Raw genomic sequence first — 20542 nt, forward strand, 5'->3', positions numbered from 1 at the left:
CTGGCATGCAATTTAACATTCTATTTTAGGTAAACTTCACAATGTTGCTAGAGCTATTGTTGACGAGGACTTTGATAGTGTTTATTCGAAGGAAGGTGTCAACTTAGACAAGAAGGATGTTCTGAGTTCTGAAAAAGGTGTACTCCTTGGTCATGGGCTTAGAATTCTAAAACAGGCATCTAGGACTGACCTTGCATCTTCAAATGTTGTGGAAAGCAGTCCAGAACACAAAGGTTCTGCAAACAGATATCTGGGCCCTGTATCTACCAAGCCGTCAACATATTTATCAAACTTCATAATATATATTGCAACCATCGGTGACATAGTTGATGGAACTGACACAACTCATGATTTCAACTACTTCTCATTAGTCTATGAATGGCCGAAAGATGTAAGCTCAATTCTGTACCATCTCTTTGATGTTTTTTTCTTGTATTCATACTTTGAATGAGAATCAACATATTCACAAATTTAAATTGATATCCAATGGTTTCAAATGCATCTCATTTATACGAGTGACCAAAAGGTGTAAGCTCAAATCTGTGCCCTCTATTTGATCTTTTTTCTTATATTCATACTATGTTGAATGATAGTATTTAATTAACATATTTGATATTTACCAGTTATAATTGTAATGGGGACAAGCTTACTTGACCCCCTCAGGTATTGCTCGTTCACTTAACCCCCTCTAGTAATAAATCAGGTCTTCAACCCCCAAGCCTATTGACTATGAAAAGAAAAAAGAAAAGAAAAACTCTTGGGCGGTTCCACTGACATGTGCTTTCTTCTCTCCTACACTTGGAGCCACTGCCAGTTTTTTGTTCTCCTTCTGCTTTCCTTGTTGAATTCACACCTTTCTTTGTGCGTCCGTTGACATCCAAAGGGAGGCAGCAGTGCAGAAACAGAAGACTGGAAATCTTTCACCTGGATGGCCACAGGATATAATTTCCCTAACCCCCAGCTAAAAGATGAAATATCTGCTCAACAGATCATGAAGCATTTGTTACACATACATTAGCTGTTTCAATGGAATTTTAAGTAGATGAACAACAATACCTGAGAGGGGTTAAGTATTCCTAATTGGAAAATATGGACTGCAGAGTGCAGACGACGACTTGTATGACTGACTCTTAACTGATTGAGTAACTAATTCAGTGACCGCTTTCTTTTATGGGTGCGTATCCTGTGAAAACAAGACAGAAGTTGGAAGCTTGAAAACCCATCCCGAAAACGTACTTTGAAGTCTTGCAGTTTTTTTGAAATTTGGCACAAAAGTCTAGAAGAGCTTAGGCTTGGTAGAAGATGAAATGTGAACAGTCATTATGCTTAAATAAAGGTACTTTAGCGGATTCACTCCACCTACAGGTCTTTTTGAACCCTATATACACACCCATTACCCTGTTGTAATGGAACAATTGCCTTCTATTTTCATTAATTGACAGTAAAGAATAAGTATTTTTTTTTTGGGTAAGAAACAGGTCAGCGCTTTTATAGGGGTCCATGTCTCAATGGATGAACAAGACTCTAGGTTTTCAGATATTGAATATTTTGTTTGTTATTGAACGCTTGGCTTTGATCTGTAATTGACAATATGAAAAGTAAAACATATTTACCAACCAATTTGCAGCTGTTATTAGGGGGTCCATATCTCAATGGATGAATATTTTCTAGGCTTTCAGATATTGAATACCTTTTTGTCCTGACTCTTGAGTGAATTTGTAACCTCAGATTAAACTTTCTTTCTTGTGTAACATAACAACTGATAAATGTGCATTAATTTTATTGGGTACTCCTGGTTTTCTGCTAGTAGCTTATGTGGGTGACTGTCTAGATAACATTCAATGGAACGCGGCATTGGCAAGCCCTGTTCAGTTCCATGGTTTCATGTTTGACCATAAATTTTGTGCATCAGAGTGAAATAACTAACAATTATCATGGTGCATGATTCAGCAGTATTTAAAATATATCTGAAAAGAAATATAAACTTAGTAAGATGCCACACATAAATGAAGATGTGTTTGTGAAGACATTAAATGGATTTGCATTTGTACATGAAATGAACTCTTATTTTGTTATTGTAGTGTCAAGACGATGATAAATTCATTTTTATTAATGTAATTTATCGTCTTTATGCATATGGTGCCAGTTCTCTGACAAGTTTGTTTTGGCATGCAGCTATTAACTCGTCTAGTTTTTGAGCGTGGAAGCACTGATGCAGCGGCAAAGGTCGCTGACACAATGGGTGTTGATTTTGTGCATGAGATTATATCAGCATGTGTGCCACCTGTTTTACCTCCACGAACAGGACAAGGATGGGCTTGCATTCCTGTTATACCTACCATTTGTAATATTAGTTCAGAAACCAGACTATGCGCCATTCCAAAGTCTCTTCCTGCTGCTCAAGGATGGACTGCACATGATTCGTCCTCGTCTTCTCGTCAAGAACCCCTCTATCCTCTCCAATTGAATTTAGTGAAGCATTTGGCCCAGTTATCTTCAGTAAGAGCAGTTTTGGCATGTGTATTTGGAAGTAGCATACTATCTGGGGACAATGAATCATCTCCTACTAATGTGAAAGATTCAACACAAGCTCCTGAAACTGAGAGATCATTTTTTGAATTTGCTCTTGAGCAATCAGAGAGGTAATGATTAGGCATTTTAAACTATTACATGCTAACCTGTTTCATGTTTTAACTATCAAAGTTGTTTGCAGATATCCAACCTTGAACCGGTGGATACAGATGCAGTCTAATCTTCATCGAGTATCCGAGTCTTCTGTAACAGATAAATGCGAAGTCTCTTTGCATCAATCCAAAGGAAAGTTTTGTATGAAGCGAACCCGTGAGCCTGACAGTGATGGTGAATCAGAGCTTGAAGAGGCTGTCATAAGCGGGAACACCACTTCAAGTTCACTAGAATCCACTAAACATGAAGACACTAGGCTAGAGCCAACAACTTTTATTTCATTTGATTGGGAGAATGAAACACCATATGAAAAAGCTGTTGAGAGGTAACAGGATTTCATGTGTTTTTTTTCCTATCATCTGTTTTGTTCTGCATGTTGAGATTTTCTCATTTGCAGGGCAGATACTTGCTACTGTTGTGCATATGCATATAAGCTCTTGTTTTGCATTGATGTTTCACCTGTAAAGGGTATATGTCCATTTTACCTTTATGGATGCCGTTTTCTTTTTTGTTATTTTGGCTGGAACTCTGAAAATGGCTTTTGGTGAATTGCCTCTGAAACAAGCTGCACCTATATAAAATCATGTCATGAGTAATTTTTAACATTTGGGTGTCATCTTGCTAGCATGCATTTTCTTTATAGCAGTCATCTCTTCGTGAATATGGCATTTGAAGAAAGACAACAAAACATTTTTCCAAAACTAAGCACACTGAAAAGGCTATCCATGATAATCTTTATGTGAAGATTGGTTGTAATGTGTCTCTGCAGGCTAGTTAGTGAAGGAAAACTATCTGATGCTCTTGCCGTGTCTGATCGTTGTTTGCGCAATGGAGCATCTGATAATTTGCTTCAGTTGCTCATCGAACAGAAGGAAGAAAAAGGTCAAGGCACAGGACAAATTCATGCATATGGATCTCACAATCTTGAGAACGATACTTGGCAGTACTGCTTGAGGCTGAGAGACAAAAAAGTTGCAGCTCAGCTTGCTCTAAAGTACCTGCGCAGCTGGGACCTTGATGCTGCGGCCAATGTCCTAACTATGTGCATGTGCCACTTACCTGAGAATGATCCTATGGGCAGTGAGGTAGTTTCACTTGCATTTATTCATATTTGAAGTTAAAAAAATATCTGAAAATCATACTGTATTCTCTGTCTGATTGAACCATGATTATACATGCCCGCTAAAGATGTTTCAATACATATAGCTTAAATGGCTTATCTAGCTAATTATAGTATTTCACATGACAATCTGTGGTTGAGTGCTGTAGAGATCTGTCACGCCATAGGGCAACTATTTTATTTCTTTATAATTTTGGCCGCATCATTTTGTAACAGGTGTTGCACATGAAGCAATCTTTACAGCGGTATGGTCATATTATGAGTGCTGATGACCACTACACCAGATGGCAAGAGGTAACCTGATATGTTCTTTTGCTGCATTATTGGAAATATAAATTCCTTTTCTTATCATAAAGACACTTTTTTTTCTCGAACATGTCTTTCTTATCATAAACTATTCTTGAATATTGTTAGGTTGAAGCTGATTGTGAAGATGACCCAGAGGGCTTGGCACTCCGTCTTGCTGCCAAAGGAGCTGTTTCCGCTGCTTTGGAGGTTGCTGAAAGTGCCTCTTTATCAATTGATTTGCGGAGGGAGTTGCAAGGCCGCCAGCTTGTCAAACTGCTAACCACTGATCCACTTAATGGTGGAGGCCCAGCTGCAGCTTCAAGATTTCTGTCAACCTTAAGAGATTCCAATGATGCTCTTCCTGTAGCCATTGGTGCTATGAAGCTATTACCTGACCTGCGTTCAAAGCAGCTTCTTGTATGTTGGCAAACCTGGTCACATTTGTAAATGCACTAAAGCATGTCCCGAGATGACATTCGTTAATTCTGTTTCAGGTGCATTTCTTCCTCAAGCGTACAGTTGGGAATCTATCAGATGCTGAGATTGCACGGCTTAATTTGTGGGCATTAGGTCTCCGTGTTCTTTCCTTATTGCCATTGCCATCGCAACAGCGTTGTTCTTCTCTGCACGAACACCCTCAGTTGATTGTAGAAGTACTTTTGATGATGAAACAACTCCAGTCTGCTTCTTTGGTATACCAACTTGACTATTTTTGTTCTTGTTTGCTCTCATCTCTATTAAATATAAAAAAAAGCATTTTATCTTATTTCTGCAGTGAGCCATGAAAGCTGTTTTACTTGTACTTGTCTGTGCTCACTTGTTTATGCTGCTGTGCTAATGGAAGGTTTCTTATTTTGTGGCTGCAGATTTTGAAAGAATTTCCTTCCTTGAGGGATGATAGGTTAATTATTGCATATGCTAAAAAAGCAATCTCCATTAATGTTAGCTCAGCTCCTAGGGAACGTCGACTGAATATCTCTGCATCAAGGGCAAAACAAAAAAAGGCCACAACTCCAGCTAAAACAAATTTTGTGCAAAGTTTCGGTAACTTTCAGAGAGAAGCACGCAAAGCGTTCTCATGGGTCCCCCGTGATAGTGGCACTAAAACACCCCCAAAAGATATTCTTCGGAAAAGAAAGAGTTCAGGCTCTGGTGGTGATAGATCCTCTTGGGAAGCAATGCCTGGTTTACAGGAGGAGCGGACACCTGTATATCCTTCTGAGGGGCAAGAAAGAATTCCTTTTGTCTCTGCCCCTGATGAGTGGGTGCTGACGGGAGACCCTGACAAGGATGACGCAACTCGTTCATCCCATAGATATGAAACCTCTCCAGATATCACACTGTTCAAGGTAGATCTTTTATTCCATATCACAGTGTCAAGCTTTTATGCTCTGCAAATGCTAATAATCTTCGTTAATTTTATTTGCATTGCTCTATATTTTCTTCTCGAACTTGCACTGGTCTAAATTGTCTCCTGCAGTTTTCTTTTTCTTGTTAGGCATTAAGGACCTAGCTAGTTAGCTTTCTAGCAGTGTAATCTAACTATTTTGACTTCTTGATAGGTTGTATTGTTTCGACCTACATTAGTGTTTTGCTAAATTGAACTTGGTTTTATTTATTCTTGTCAAAAACATTGTTTTCTAGTTATGTTTGTTCAACTGTTCTTGTATGGTTTTATGTAAGGTTGTTTTGTTATTATGCTATTAAGTTTGATCCTTGATGCTTGTTTTAGTTGTCTTCGCGCTTGTGAGTTCTATGGTGCTGAGAAATGGAGATTTGATGCAATTAGTACTGTGGTAGAACAGAAGAACCCAATGATATGCACTAAGATAAAAAGACTATTTTGAACTCAATGTACAATACTACAGTTATGCTGTGGCCATGGTTGAATTTGTTAGTTTTGGCAATACCTAACTTAAATTTATTAAGTTTTACATCTATAGGTCTCCTTATATATTTGCAATTTGTCAAATAGTGTGGTAGATATAGTTTCAGCCTTGTGCTTTGAAAAGATTTTCTGAAGGGAAGGTGATTGGGGAGTTTATGCTCCTTTTATACACTTTCCCATCACTACTCTTCCTGCAGGTGGGATTGAAGATGACTTTTGTGGAGGAAAAGTTTTTGAAGCTTCATAGCATAGTCCCCTCTAGGAATTATGTGTAGCTTCTGATATACGAATATGCGTAGGAGAGGATAATATGAAGTATATCTTGAGTCTAATTGTCATAACATGATTGGGTATGAAGTATGATTAATGGTTTAAAGTGGATGTACAGTTGCAGTTGCTCTTCCTGAAAGTCACTAAGCATTAGACAGGGCAAAATAAGGACTGTAGGTGCTAATAGATGCAGAGGCTTTACTTTGACTTGTTTAATTATTTCATTGATTTCATTATGGATCTCCACAGTTTTTATATCTGGCTTTACAACTTGGTGTTCTTTCAGATAACTGAGCAACTACTCCTATAAATGACTTTTCTAACAGGTAGTTAAAAATGTTAGAAAAAGGTAGTCTATAGCAGTACTTTTTTCCTACTCAAGTTTTATGAGTGGGCATATGTGGCAGTGCCTGTTAACTATCTTTACAAAGCTAAGTTGGTCAATATTCCTGTACAGAGTAGGTTAGCTAACTCGCATGTGGTTCAGCCTTATCTTGTGTTGTTAAACTGTTAGCGACATTGTATGCATTGCAAAATTCATCTCTTATGATCTATTTCAGTAAGGTTTTGTAAATCTCTTTGTAGGCATTGATATCATTGTGCACCAATGAGTCAGTAGCTGCAAAAGGTGCACTTGAATTGTGTATGACTCAGATGAAGGTTGTGCTAAGCTCCCAACAGTTGCCCCTTGATGCCTCTATGGACAACGTAGCACGGGCTTATCATGCAACGGAAACTTATGTACAGGTTTGAAGAATGACAAACTGTATGGCACTCTGTAGTTCATAACTTGTAGATCAACTGAGACTCACTAGTGTATATTTCCAGGCACTCTCTTATGCAAAGAGTCTACTTAAAAAGCTCGTTGGTAGTAGTGATTTGTCAAGTGGCTCTGAAAGAAGTAAGGAAGTTGATGATGTTTCTGTGGACACTGGCAGTTCAAGCACTGGGAGCCAGTATCTGGATGAGCTGTCTGATCTCCTGGCTCAAGCAGACATGTGGTTAGGGCGTGCAGAGCTTCTTCAAAGCCTGCTGGGATCAGGTATTATTGCCTCGCTGGATGATATAGCTGACAAAGAATCTTCAAGTAGACTACGTGACAGATTAGTCAGCGGTGAACGGTACAGCATGGCTGTATATACTTGTAAAAAGTGCAAGGTATTGAACTTACAATTTGTTTGTGATTCTTACTACTTCATACTGGATAGTAAGGCAATTTAATGTTGTGATCGATTTTTCAGATTGATGCTTTACCAGTATGGGTTGCATGGGGCCATGCATTAGTTCGAATGGAGCACTATGCTCAAGCCCGTGTGAAGTTCAAGTAAGGGAGAATTCTTCTGTATTTCTTGTTTTACTTTTACTTGGTACCAAAATAAACGATAAGATATTGAGGGGAAAACATAAATATGTAACTTAATAATTGTATGTGATCACGTGGTTCTCCTAAGTTGACAAAATCAAGTATCATTTTCTTTGGTGGTTGTAAGCAAGGATAGGGCTCTTGAATAATAGATTGATTAGAGAGGTATATGGTACAAGCATATATAGGCAAGGATTCCTAGGGTTTGGTTTATAAAAGTATAACAAATCAACAGATATCCTTGCCTATGACTAATCATCTAAGATGTACAACTACACTTGCTCCTTGGCAGCAGTGGCTGCTTTGCGCTCGGCGTCCAGGCTGAGCGATGGCAGTGTCATGAGCTGCCTTGGTGTCCCCCGTGCGCTTCTTGGCGCCGCAAGCCCGCAATTGGCAGCGGCGGCGGCGAACCGTGCACATTCCTTTGCATCTGACTGCGCTTTGGTGGCAACAGCAGCGGTGGGGGACAAGACAGTCACACTGGAATAAAGAGCCGCCTGGGATGGTTGGGTCGCACATGGAGAGGTTGGGTGAGAGTAGGGTTTGGGTGGAACCGTGGAAGTGTTAGGTTGAGGATCAACCCTCTGATACCATGTAAGCAAAGATATGGCTCTTGAATATTAGTCAAATTAGAGAGGTACATGGTACACATATATAGCCAAGGATTCCTAGGGTTTGGTTTATAGAAGTATGACCAATCAATGGTATCTGACTAACCATCTATCAAAATGTACAAGAGGCACAAGGACTATGTCCGCCTGGCCAAAGGGCCCAGCTGACTAAGCCTATCATCTGCGTAACAGTTGTGTTTCATCAGATGGAAGTGCTTCTCCCATAGCATGTTCTCTTAGATTTAGGATGTTGAATAGTTATAATAAAAGGAACCAAGGTTTGGTAACCAAACTGTACAAAGTGGACTCAACGAAATAAAAGAGGAAACTGAAAACAGGGTGAGAACAGGGAGGGGGAGGACATCAGCTCAAGAGATTGCAGATGGTTCCTTTAGCCTGTGTGCTTGAAGGAGGATGACATCTGTATTATGTACTTACCGTAACTCACCTTATTTTCTTCATCGTCTACAAACTATCTTTCTGACTGGCAAGTATTATCTGGTTACGCTTACCATTTTTTTTTAAAAAAAAACATCTGCTTTTGTCCATACTAGAGTGCATGTTGAGAACAGTTTCTGTGTAGTCAACCTCTCAATAAGTGTACATGGATTTTCCACTGTTATTGTTTCTTCCCTTTTGTTTATAGAAACATGGTGAAATCTTTTTATGCTACTTTAACTTAATTTGCCACTGAGCTAAGATTGCTGAAAAAGCTGCAATGCAGATTGAATGAGTGAATTTGTTCAGTAGCCACTGTCAAAGAGGAGAGGGTTGCAAAGCTGATCTAAAGCACACTGATTTTCACATTTTTATTAACTTGAGCATTTCATTTAATTTGTCAACCAAGGTCGTGCTTTTCATTACTTTTTTGTGTAACATTTGCATTTGTTTTTTTTTCCCAGGCAAGCACTTCAACAATACAAAGGCGATGCAACTTCTATTGTTACTGAAATAATCAACACAATTGAAGGAGGGCCTCCAGTTGATGTTTCTTCTGTACGTTCCATGTAAGTCGTCAACATCGATGTTTCCATGTTTACTCTTCCTAGGTTCTTCAATTTGTTGGCCCTGGGGAACTGGTGTTCCCATCACCAAAAATATGCTTAGTTTAGTATGTTGCTATATTTAAAAAATTCCATAAAAAGATCATGTATATTAAGTTAGCATACAAAAAGTTCAATTTCACAATCATCTTTGATACTGAGATTTTAAAAAACACAAGTGCTTGTTAGCACATGATGAACACAAGCGCTACATGTTAGTATGTGATGAACGATATAGGTTGACTGCTTGTGTACTTGGATTCTTGACATCTACGATGAATTAGGAGCTATATTTTGCAGGTTTACCTGACTTTTATGTGTGCCACATATTTTATGAATATTTGGAACACTGCAACATGCTGAATTCACACAGTGATGCCTGAACGTGTGGATACGAAACCTGCTCTCATAGTTTTAATTTGGATTTACTTTGTACTACCTCCTTTTACAGTTTTGAATGTCAACACTGCCTCGAAAACACAACTTTGACAGCTAATTGACACAGTAATATGTTTACAAAATCCAGTGAGATTTGTAATACTATAGTACTTTCATTGGTTTTTGCATTTCCAATCTCAATTGCCACACCATTGTTGCATTTTGTTCCTTTTTTTTGGGTAATTTTGCTATTGAACTTGCATCGCAGGTATGAGCATTTGGCAAAGAGTGCGGCAACCATATTTGATGATTCCCTTTCTGCTGATGCTTATCTTAATGTTCTGTACATGCCATCGACATTTCCACGATCTGAGAGGTCCCGACAGTCCAGAGATCCTATAGACAACCAATTCACGTCTGCTAGTTCCTACCTTGAAGATGGCCCTCGCAGCAATCTTGATAGTGTTCGATATGCTGAGTGTATTCATTACTTGCAAGATGTAAGATTTGTACCCATTAATATGCATGCCACTTTTTGTTTAGTCAATCAAATTTTGTTCTGTAGGGTTACCCTGGAGTTTTCTTTTCACTTTCTAGATTCCCCAGTTCCACCATGCATATGAACACCTGAATCATGTATCCATTCCTTCTCACCCTTCTCATCTAGAGTGACCGATTTCCTACAGAATTTCGGCAATCTGAGCCACAATCTTGTACCCTGTTTAAGTTTTGGTCTCGTTTACTCCTTTTGATTGCATTTTTAGAAGTTGGATCTGATTCGATAATTCATCAGTTTATATTGATTTTTTTATTAATAATGATTTCTCCTGGATTCTTGCAGTATGCGCGGCCACAAATGCTTGCTTTCATGTTCAGGCATGGCCATTACACTGAAGCATGCTCTCTGTTCTTCCCATTCAGTCAACCAACCACAGAAGGGGAAACATCTTTGTCTTCAATTCCGAGCGATCCTTTAACAACTGATTATGGGACAGTTGATGACTTGTGTGATCTCTGTCTTGGATATGGAGCTATGGCTGTTTTGGAGAATACAATACGGACAATAACACAATCGCCCACATATCATGAGGCACACATGATTCAGTACATGAACACAGTTCTCACTCGCATTTGCAACTATTGTGAAACACATAGGCATTTTAATTATCTCTACAACTTCCTGGTACTGTCAATATCTATTTGCATCTTTCTTTGGATTCCATAGGTTCACCGATTTTGAGGCAATTTATGGTTACAATGGTGTGATGTTTCAGGTTCTAAAAGATGACCATGTTGCTTCTGGACTTTGTTGTATTCAATTATTTATGAATTCAATGTCTCAAGAGGAGGCTTTGAGGCATTTGGGACATGCCAAGGTATAATTACATCTTATGTTCATTGTCTTTACCATCATAATACACTATTCTGAATACATGTATATGTATGATAGCACAGCCAACCATGTGCATTGTTGACATGTATTTTGGAGAATGATTCTTTTGGATATACCAATTGCATAACAGTTAGGGTATAAAATCAATGTGAGTTAAGTCCTGAAAAGTTCCCATAATGCTTTCTCGATTTACCTACATCTAATTTCAGGTTCCAAAATGTGATCTTTGTTTCACAACAATGAAAATTCGGAATGATGAATCAAGAAAAAAATTTGGACCATGGTTAAGTACAAAAGTAAATATTTGGTTGTGTATTCTTATGCTCAGTTTCTTATGATTGCAGACACATTTCGAAGAAGCCTTATCTGTACGAGATAGAACAATCGAGGCTACAAAGTTGGTATTGCGGTCTGCTCGGAATAAGAGCGCACCTGGAAAAATGACCAGGGAAACAATAATGAAATATTCCACTCGTGTTTCCTATCAGGTGAGGGAACTGCCGGTTTCTGTCTTTTGCTCTGGTGCTTGGCTGGAGCTTCAAAGCTCCAGGAGCTGGTCATGGGTTGGGTAGAGGGGTTGGTTTGAGTAGCAGACTGGTTGTGAGCCCCCTGCTGAGGTCGTCGTTGTTTTTGTTATTGGCGGTTGTTGTTTTTGTTATCAGCGACTAGTACTGGTTGTATTTCTATTTTGCAATCTTATTTGGCCTCGTAGAGGACATTGAAGCGGTTGCTTTGTATGGGGCTCTTTATCCCCTTTTTCTCTCTAAAAAACTCGACCGGGGGGGGGGGGGTTAAGACTGCCCCCGCAGCATTACAAATAAGAAGAAGGACCTTCTCACCCGGCCGAGAAAACCCCCGCCCCCACCCTTACACGGTGGCTTTCCGTCGCCCAAGTGAGAATGGGCCGGTGCCCCCCCAGTGCTTTGGTTATGGGGACGGACGAGGGGATTTTTTTAACCTCAGCCTGAAATTCGCTCCCACGGGGAGTCGAACCCAGGACCTGAGGAGTGCCGCTGGGTCACCTAACCGTTTGAGCTAGGCGCCCTTTGGCCCCCTTTTTTTTCTCTCTGTAATATGATATAAAAGATGTGCAGCCCTCCTGCGCGTTCAGGGAAAAAAACACATGGATTATGAATTTAAGAGACCCAGCTAAATGTCTTGCATAAAGCCAACGTGACTGTAGATTCTGTTAGCTCTATATTTAGTGTAACTTTGCAAATTTTGGTTCAAATGGCTAACCTAATTGTACATGTTGGCATTGTAGATGGATGTGGTGAAGGCCCTCAATAGTATAGATGGTCCTCAGTGGAAAACTTCCCTTTTTGGGAATCCAACTGACCCTGAAACTCTGAGGTTTGTATCATCTATTTGCCTTATAAGGTTGAATCCTTTTGAAATGTTCTAGGGGACAACTATATTCCCAACATCAACTGTGGCAAAGTTGGATTTACATTTTCCAGATCATGGTTTAGATTAAATGTACCATGTAAAGCTGTTTTCAGTGTTAGTTCATTGCAAAGTACCCGAAGTTTGTCCTCTTATTGTTCATATATATACTGAATGATTACTTAAGCTTAACCAAAGTGGCATGTTTCGATGTGCTTGGACCCTGCCCATGGACACGGAATTTTTTCCCTTGAACACACATGAGATCTGCGTATCATTTCATATTTCATATAAGAAGAAAGAAAAGCACACACAAGGGTGGATGAGGAGCTCTACTACCCAATACTCACAGGAACACACCCAACACAAATGATCTCAGGATAACTGCTGAACAGCCTAGAAAGGACCAGAAACGACCAGTAACCTGGCAAAAATCACACACCCATAGAAAGCGACCTGACCAGGAGCTCTTGGGAGACTCTTAGCTCCAGCCAAGCACCACAAGATGCACTCATTTGACAGCCTAGTTCGACCTCCTCATTGTTCCCATTGAGACTAGGCCTTATAAGTTAGATTCTTCAGATTTTGCTATTCTGCTTATGAGCATTGTTTATTAGATCAGAGTTTTGTTACATGGGGATTCACTGTTCTTGTTTATTGTAATCCTCCTGTGTATATGGTTAATATCATTTCTATTGGAATGGCACATATCTCAACCATTACTAGTATTAATTGCAGACCATATCCTTTGCTTCATGTTAACATACATCAGTAGCCTGACAGCTGGCTGCTTTTGATTAGGCTAGATCAGAGGAGATTTACTCCTTTTATGTACACTCACCTGTATATTGATATTATGGCCTGCAGCAGTGGGGAACTTATTCTGCCTCCCAGTTTTATTTGCTTTCAAGTTCAACGCACTTAGTCAACTTGTCCTTTTCTTTATCATTTGATGAAACTACTTTTTCAAACTGTGCACTTATTATTTTGCAGGCGAAGGTGCATGGTTGTTGAAACTCTGGCTGAAAAGCATTTTGATTTAGCTTTCAGAATGCTTCATGAGTTTGATCTCCCAGGTATAAATATTGGATTCTGTATGTGCTCATTCTGTTCATTTGATACTCAGAATTGATGTTTTTTTTTGACATGTTCTGAAGTATACGTCTCTTTACTTCAATTAACTTATTGTCTTCTTTGGTTCAGCTGTTGATATTTATGCTGGTGTAGCTGCATCCCTCGCAGAAAGGAAAAAGGGGGGCCAGTTGACAGAGTTCTTGAAGAATATAAGGGGGACTATAGATGATGATGAATGGGATCAGGTTATAAGTGCTTTCCTTTTTGACAGTCTCAATTTTACCTTGTAGGATTTAACACGAGAAATAATATGAACATTCTTTGCATTATATTATATTATTCATGGCAAGTTCTTTTGGAACTTTAAGTTCTGCTTGTTAACATACGAGCTTTATCTAAATGTGTAAGCATGTGTTACTCTTAGCTCATAGCTCAATATGTCAAATATTTGTATTTAACACTATAATCTTATTTGGCAGTTCCTATTGATGTTCTAACTGATTGATTTACTGAGATATTTGTTAACTTGCTAGGTTCTTGGTGCTGCTATAAATGTTTATGCCAACAAGCATAAAGAGAGACCAGATCGCCTCATCGACATGCTAATCAGCAATCACAGGTAGCCACTGCTAACAACAGAAATAAAATTTTAATTAGTGTTACAGATGATTTTATTACCTAAATTGCAGCATTTTGTTGTCTGTGGACAACAAAGTACTGATCTCAGTGTTTCATGCCTGGATAATGCTTACTGTCAGTAAGCCTTGGTGCTTATAATGAATTCCTTTTCTGATCTTGTACTTTTCTAAACAATTTATAAACTTGCAGGAAAGTACTTGCTTGTGTTGTCTGTGGACGTCTAAAAAGTGCGTTTCAAATAGCCTCACGAAGTGGAAGTGTCGCTGATGTTCAATATGTTGCTCATCAGGTCAGTTGTCTTCATAAATTTACAGATGTTTCCTACTTATTATTAATTATCGAATGAATTTGTGTCATGTTGCATCTCTCTACTACCATCAATGACTTATACTCCCCCTCCCCCCTTCCAAACTATAGTTCAGCTTTATACTACTCCCTCTCACAAAATTACTGTTATTTTAGCTTTGAAAGTACCACAAAGAGTGTTGTTCACGAAAGTCAAATATTTGTCCTGGTTCATTTGTTTAAGGAAAAATACTCTATGGAAGTGCATTTTTTGGGGTGAAAAAGGTGCTGCAGTGATGGATATCAATTGCCGTGCGCGTTGTCCTTTGTGGCTGTATCAATGACAGGACGTATAAAGCATGTCCATTAACTCTGCACCAGATGTAGTGATTACAACGTTGTAGGAGTGTGCAGGTCATTTTGCTTCTTTCCTGGTATACGCCACGAAAACGACAGCATATTTGGGACGAAGGGAGTAAGTCAAAACTTTGACTAAGTTTTTATTTAGAAAAATATATTAGTATCTACGAGTTCAAATAAACGCACGAAGGCATATTTCATGGATTATTTAATGAAAGTATTTTGATATTATAGATGTTAATCCAATTTTCTATAAACTTGGTCAAGGTTAGAGAAGTTTGACTTAGGATAAAAGTAAAGTGAACTATAATTTGGAACTTGGGGAATAAGTTAAATATTTTCCACTCATCAGTTGCTATAGTATCTGGTTTGGTCCCTTAATGGGCAGGGTCAAGTCTGAACCTTTTCTAGTTATTTGTTTGGTCTGTGAACTTTAAGAATCATGTCATTAATCATGTCCATGAGGAATTTCATTGGTCTCCGATTAGAAAATGTTGAAGTCTGAAGTTTTCTTGAGTAATTGACACAATCACACAAGGAAGGCCACCTATTTCTGCTGCGCAATTATCTAGAAGTTTTGATTTAAGTCTAAAAATAATACACTTATAGGTTTAGGGCCTGAAATATATGTGCCCTCGAAGTTGAGCGACAAAAAACATGACTCCTCCCAAGAGATATAGTACTTATACCCCCCTTCTCGCCTCTGTATTTTTATTTGGTTCTGTTTTCTGAGTCCATATTACCTTCTTTTTTTGTAGGCATTACATGCAAATGCATTGTCGGTACTTGACATGTGCAAGCAATGGCTCGCTCAGTACATGTGATACCATAGATGCTGACTTGCTGCGAGAGTTCTCATGTGAAGACAGAGAAAAACAAAGTAACCAAAGCAAAGGAACATAATTCTTGTCTGGGGCGATCATCTGAAAGCTGAAGGTGTTCAATCCTCATTCCCCATCTCAACATCTTTCCACTTTGTGCAATACAATGCCTCCATGTATATATGCCTCTTAAGTGCCTATTCGTTGTACTATCCCTTGTGGAGAGGTTATGCCTCTTGCATTTTTGGTCTCTGCTATGTTGTAAAGCTTTGTAATTCCTTTGCTTCCCCATCCAGTGGGACGAGTTTAATTGTAAGCGCTTGGCAGCCCACAAAGCAGCCAGTGCCAACTTTTCCTTGCTCGCACCGATCCTTGTGAAAATTTTTGCGGTTGAATTGGGTTAAATTCTTTGGAATAATTAAATCCTGCATTTAGCCTACTTCACTCCTTGTGTCTATAATGCGATTCTAATGATCTACCGCATAAAAGTTTAACACCCTAAGTTCCAATCATAATCTAGCATGGCAATTCTAAAAATATAAAGATAAAAATTGAATTGCTCAAAAGTAAATGCTCAAATTAAGAGAAAGAAAGCAGCGATGTTTTGTCCAGGTATTGAAGAGTCGTCACTCCCTACTAGTCCTCGTTGGAGCATCCGCGTAAGGGTGTAGCTCTTTTTTAATCTGCGCAAGTATCAAGTGCTCTTTATGGAATGATTCTTCGATGCTCCGTTGCGGTGAATCACCCACAACAGATCATAACTTGAGTTGGGTCATCCACGAGTTTCGTCGGATGATCACCAAACTTTCATAACAAGCACAAACTCTCACATGATTACAACAAGGCTAATGAGAAGGGTGGATGCACACTTGCTACTCTTCTTGAGCTAATGAGGTCTTAATCTTGGATTATCATATCTCAATCACCTCACTAGACTCTTGCTCTCCAAAGCATTCTCAAGGGTGTTTCTCAACTGATCAAATGGGCAAGAGACCTCCCTTGGATGAATAGATGAAGTATTTATACCCCTTCATTCAAAACGAACCGTTAGGAGGTTGCGTCAGCGTTCTGTGGGGTGACCGGACGCTCCGGTCAGTTCTCCCCGCCATAGAGCCGCTAAGTTGTGACCGGACTCTAACCTGCGTCCGGTCACGAAAACTGCTCTCTGGACCCTTACTGATGTTGACCGAACGCTGGCACCCAGAGTCCGATCACTTTGCTGTTCAGCGTCCGGTCAGCAACCGAAACCTGACAGGCGTCCGGCCAGCACTAACCGGACGCGTCCGATCAGGATTCTCCCTCTCTGGAACCTTATTGGAGTTGACCGGACTCTGGCACACAGTGTCCGGTCACTTTTTACTCAGCGTCCGATCGCAACCAGACGACTTCTCCTTGATCAAATGACCAGACTCTACTGCCAGCGTCCGGTCACAACCGGATCAGCGTCCGGTTAACATTTGACCCTCCATTCACTTCCAACTCGAAATCATATGTGAATGAAGTTTGCTCCAATTAATCTTAGGGCTACTCTGGAGCTACCTAGTGCTAGATTTGATAAGTGTGCACCACACCTAACCCACTAGACTCACCTAAGTCAAGCTACTAGTCCATACCCCCTTAATAGTATGGCCAAAGGAAAAACAAAATCCTAAACTACTCTAAGTGTCTATTCAACACCAAACGACACTTAGAACTAGTCCATCCTTTGAAAACCGAAACGATTTCCATCGTAGGGGCATGACAACTATGATTGCCCAATCAATTGTTATTACCATGACCTAACTTAATTGCCTCTGTAAAACACACGTTAGTCATAGTAATCACGTATTGTCATTATTCACCGAAACCTAACTAGGGGCCTAGATGCTTTTAATCTCTCCCTTTTTGGTGATTGATGACAATACAACCTAGAGTATATAAAAGAGATGAGGTTTTCAATATGCTTGGTTCATATAAGCTTTTGACAATAAGAACAAAAGAGTTAGGCAAGCTTATATGACCCAAGCTTATATGACCCAAGCCAACATGGTGTACTCAATAGATATAAAATAAGCATGAGTACAAGGAATAATGCTCATTTGAATCGGAGGAAAACGCGGAAGCAAAGCAAATGAGCATAACCAAGTGACATGACATATAAATAGATCAAAGTAGAGAGCACACATGTCACATATCACATAAATATCACGCTCACATGTATATAGTTCAATGCATGAAAGTAAACATGAATGCATAATAATGTATCACACATAAAAAGCCAAAAGTAATAAATAAGCTCCCCCTAGATATATCGCTTCCCCTAGATCTAATCATACTCGATCCCTCTCCCCCTTTAGCATCAAGCACCAAAACCTAAGAGTCAGTCGGTAGGGCTGAAGTAGACGAGTCGGGCGCTGAGGTACGGTGAGCGATCTGAAACTAGGTAGCATCATCCTCTGATCTAGAGCTCTGAGTTGTCTGACCCTCTATCGCTGGAACTAAAGCTGAAGCAGTCTGGGTTGGATCTAGGACTGGTGCGGCCTGGGACTCTACAGGTATCACGGAAGCAGGTGGCTCTAATGATGCAATAGATGAAGGGAGCATCTCTGTAGTCCCAGTAACTGGAGCGATTGTGGAAGGTCCATGGACATGTAGCTCTGGCAGTGTAGGCTGCCTTGTTAACTCACTTAAAGTAGCACCAAGGCTCCTAGAGACTAGGATGTCAGTCACAAGCACTGAGGAGCTCTGAGCCGGTGTGAAGCCTATGATAATAGGTATGAAGGAAGGACCCTAGGCTAGCACTGGAGAAGCAAACCACTAGGACACCTGCTCTGTCGGTGAAGCAAACTATGTAGCTGGCTGTCCTTGACTCTGAAGCCCACTGGGCTATAAAGCTGGAGTCACTATGGTGGTGACAGGCTAGCCGAGCTAAGGTGTAAGCTGTGGCGGTGCAGACCCAATAGCAGTAACGACATGTTGCTTGAACCCGAGTAACTGCTGCTGGATAAGGAGCTGCTGCTGCTGCATGGCCTGCTATTGTTGCTGTATGGCTTGCTGCTATCACTGGAACTCATCCTGTCTGGCCTAAACCTGTGCAAGGGCAGCTGCGATCTCCTGGGCCTGGCGTGCCTAATCCCGCCTCATCCGCTCAAGAATAGCAAGGAGCGCAGGATCTGTCTGTGGTGGAGCTGAGCTAGAGCCACCAGCCTCACTGTCATGTCATCGAGGAGGCATCTGAGGGATAGCCTGGTAGTCATCATCTGAACTATCACTGGGGTCGCTCTCGACCATACCCTCCTACGGAGCATCTAGCTACTTCTCCTCTGTCGCTGCTACGCCCCTGATGATCTCATCCTGCTAGGCTACAGTCTTTGGCACCTCTGGGCGACGACGCGGCTGACTAGGTGTCCTCGCTGCACTGTGGCAGAGCATCTAAGTCATGTTATATGGTGGAAACTCTGTAGTAGCTCCTGTGTACTCAGCCATAGTCTCTGGGGACTTCATTGTAACTGCCTTGCGAATCAAGAATGTGATCTAGTGAGCATAAGATAGTTGTTTATGACCTCTGAACCCCTCTGCAAGAGTATCCTCCATCTCTGATAGTATGACATCCCAGATATCAAACACTGTCTGCTGGATCAGAGAGTTCACCAACCATAACTGAATGCGAGTTAATCCCTCGCGATATCCCATCCTCAGAACTAGGGTCCTTCTCATGATAGCATCAAGCAGCCTAGCTATAGGAGTAAGATCCCTAGGTATCCTGCTTGACCCCTCACCAAAAGGCTCCATGAAGCAGGGTCTGACCAAGTCTATGGGTGGCATAAGACCGCCGTGAGGGCGTCTAGGAGGCTCTGTCTGACCAAAGCAAACCTCATGCAGGCGAATGTGTAACAACCCAAAAATCCACACACCAAAAATCACAACTACAAATTTTTTGTTGTTATCCTATGCAATGTTGAGTGACATTTGTAGGAGCTAACCCTAAGTGTTGCATTAGTTGTAACCCAACTAAATAATTTCATGAGCATGGCATGTCATTTGTTAATTATGTTTATTTAAATTCTAACAAATAAAGTGTTGCATACATTGTTAACTCAAATTGTGATTTGGATTTCCATTTGCTTTATGTTATGCTTAACAACTCCTTTAAAGAAATAAACCATAAAGTAATTATTAATCCAACCAAAGAATAAATGCGTAAAGAGAAAACTATTCCCATTTTTGTATAACAAAAACTCCACCAGATCTGAATTCAAATTCTAAAGCAAAATTTGAATTCAAAACAAAGAAGAAGAAAAACAAAATAGAAAAAGAAAAGGAAGAGGGAAGCCTCACAGCAGCCAGGCCTGCTCGGCTTCGTGGCCCAGCCAGCCTGACCGCGCCCGCCTTCCACCCAGCGCGCGCACGTGGCCCACGAGCCGGCCCAGCACGTCGCTCACGCCCATGCGCCCGTCTGCCTTGCTTACGGCCGCTGCCACTGGACCCCACTCGTCAGCCTTCCTGTTCATCTTCTCCGCCCACGCCTTAACTGCCCGCGTGACCAGAGGCCGACAGCACTGGTAGGAGCGGGCCAGGGGGTCACGCGAATCTCCTGGCCTTGTCCCCTTGGCACCGCGCCCACGCAACCACGCATGGGCCATTGGATGCAAAGCACGCGCCTCCGATCGCCCCTCGATCTCCATCCGCCATTCACCGAGCTCCATGGCCGAGCTTCGGCTATAAAAGCCCCGGCCTCGGGTGCCCTAAGCTCTCTCATCGCCTCGCCGCCACTGTGTGGTCGTCCACTGCGCACCCGAGCCAAGAGAGAAGAGGGAGAAGAGGAAGAAGAAGGGGGAGCGCCAAAGTCGCGTGATGTCGCCGGTGTTGCCGGAGCGGAGGACGTCGCCTCGATCAAGCACGTCGACGCTGCGCTACGCTGCACTGCACTGCGCTGCTTCTGGACCTACACGGCCACAA

At 40.9% G+C, this 20542-nt stretch overlaps 1 protein-coding gene across 2 annotated transcripts in view; it reads left to right on the plus strand.

The window, feature by feature from the left end:
• Positions 1-15999, plus strand: part of LOC136456203 (uncharacterized) — a 30942-nt gene extending 14943 nt beyond the window's left edge. For both annotated transcript variants that reach the window (XM_066455988.1, XM_066455989.1), the window contains 22 exons: positions 30-391; positions 2176-2642; positions 2714-3010; positions 3455-3770; positions 4022-4099; positions 4220-4510; positions 4588-4785; positions 4960-5442; positions 6837-6998; positions 7080-7409; positions 7493-7575; positions 9128-9232; positions 9915-10146; positions 10488-10829; positions 10921-11022; positions 11384-11527; positions 12304-12392; positions 13419-13501; positions 13629-13744; positions 14033-14118; positions 14328-14427; positions 15542-15999. In XM_066455988.1, coding sequence (XP_066312085.1) covers positions 30-391; positions 2176-2642; positions 2714-3010; positions 3455-3770; positions 4022-4099; positions 4220-4510; positions 4588-4785; positions 4960-5442; positions 6837-6998; positions 7080-7409; positions 7493-7575; positions 9128-9232; positions 9915-10146; positions 10488-10829; positions 10921-11022; positions 11384-11527; positions 12304-12392; positions 13419-13501; positions 13629-13744; positions 14033-14118; positions 14328-14427; positions 15542-15607 — 4532 coding nt within the window. In that variant the 3' untranslated portion in view covers positions 15608-15999. The remainder of the gene's footprint in view (positions 1-29; positions 392-2175; positions 2643-2713; positions 3011-3454; positions 3771-4021; positions 4100-4219; positions 4511-4587; positions 4786-4959; positions 5443-6836; positions 6999-7079; positions 7410-7492; positions 7576-9127; positions 9233-9914; positions 10147-10487; positions 10830-10920; positions 11023-11383; positions 11528-12303; positions 12393-13418; positions 13502-13628; positions 13745-14032; positions 14119-14327; positions 14428-15541) is intronic.
• Positions 16000-20542: the final 4543 nt, after the last annotated feature.

Source organism: Miscanthus floridulus, chromosome 6, assembly GCF_019320115.1.
Source record: "Miscanthus floridulus cultivar M001 chromosome 6, ASM1932011v1, whole genome shotgun sequence".
NCBI lineage: Eukaryota > Viridiplantae > Streptophyta > Magnoliopsida > Poales > Poaceae > Miscanthus > Miscanthus floridulus.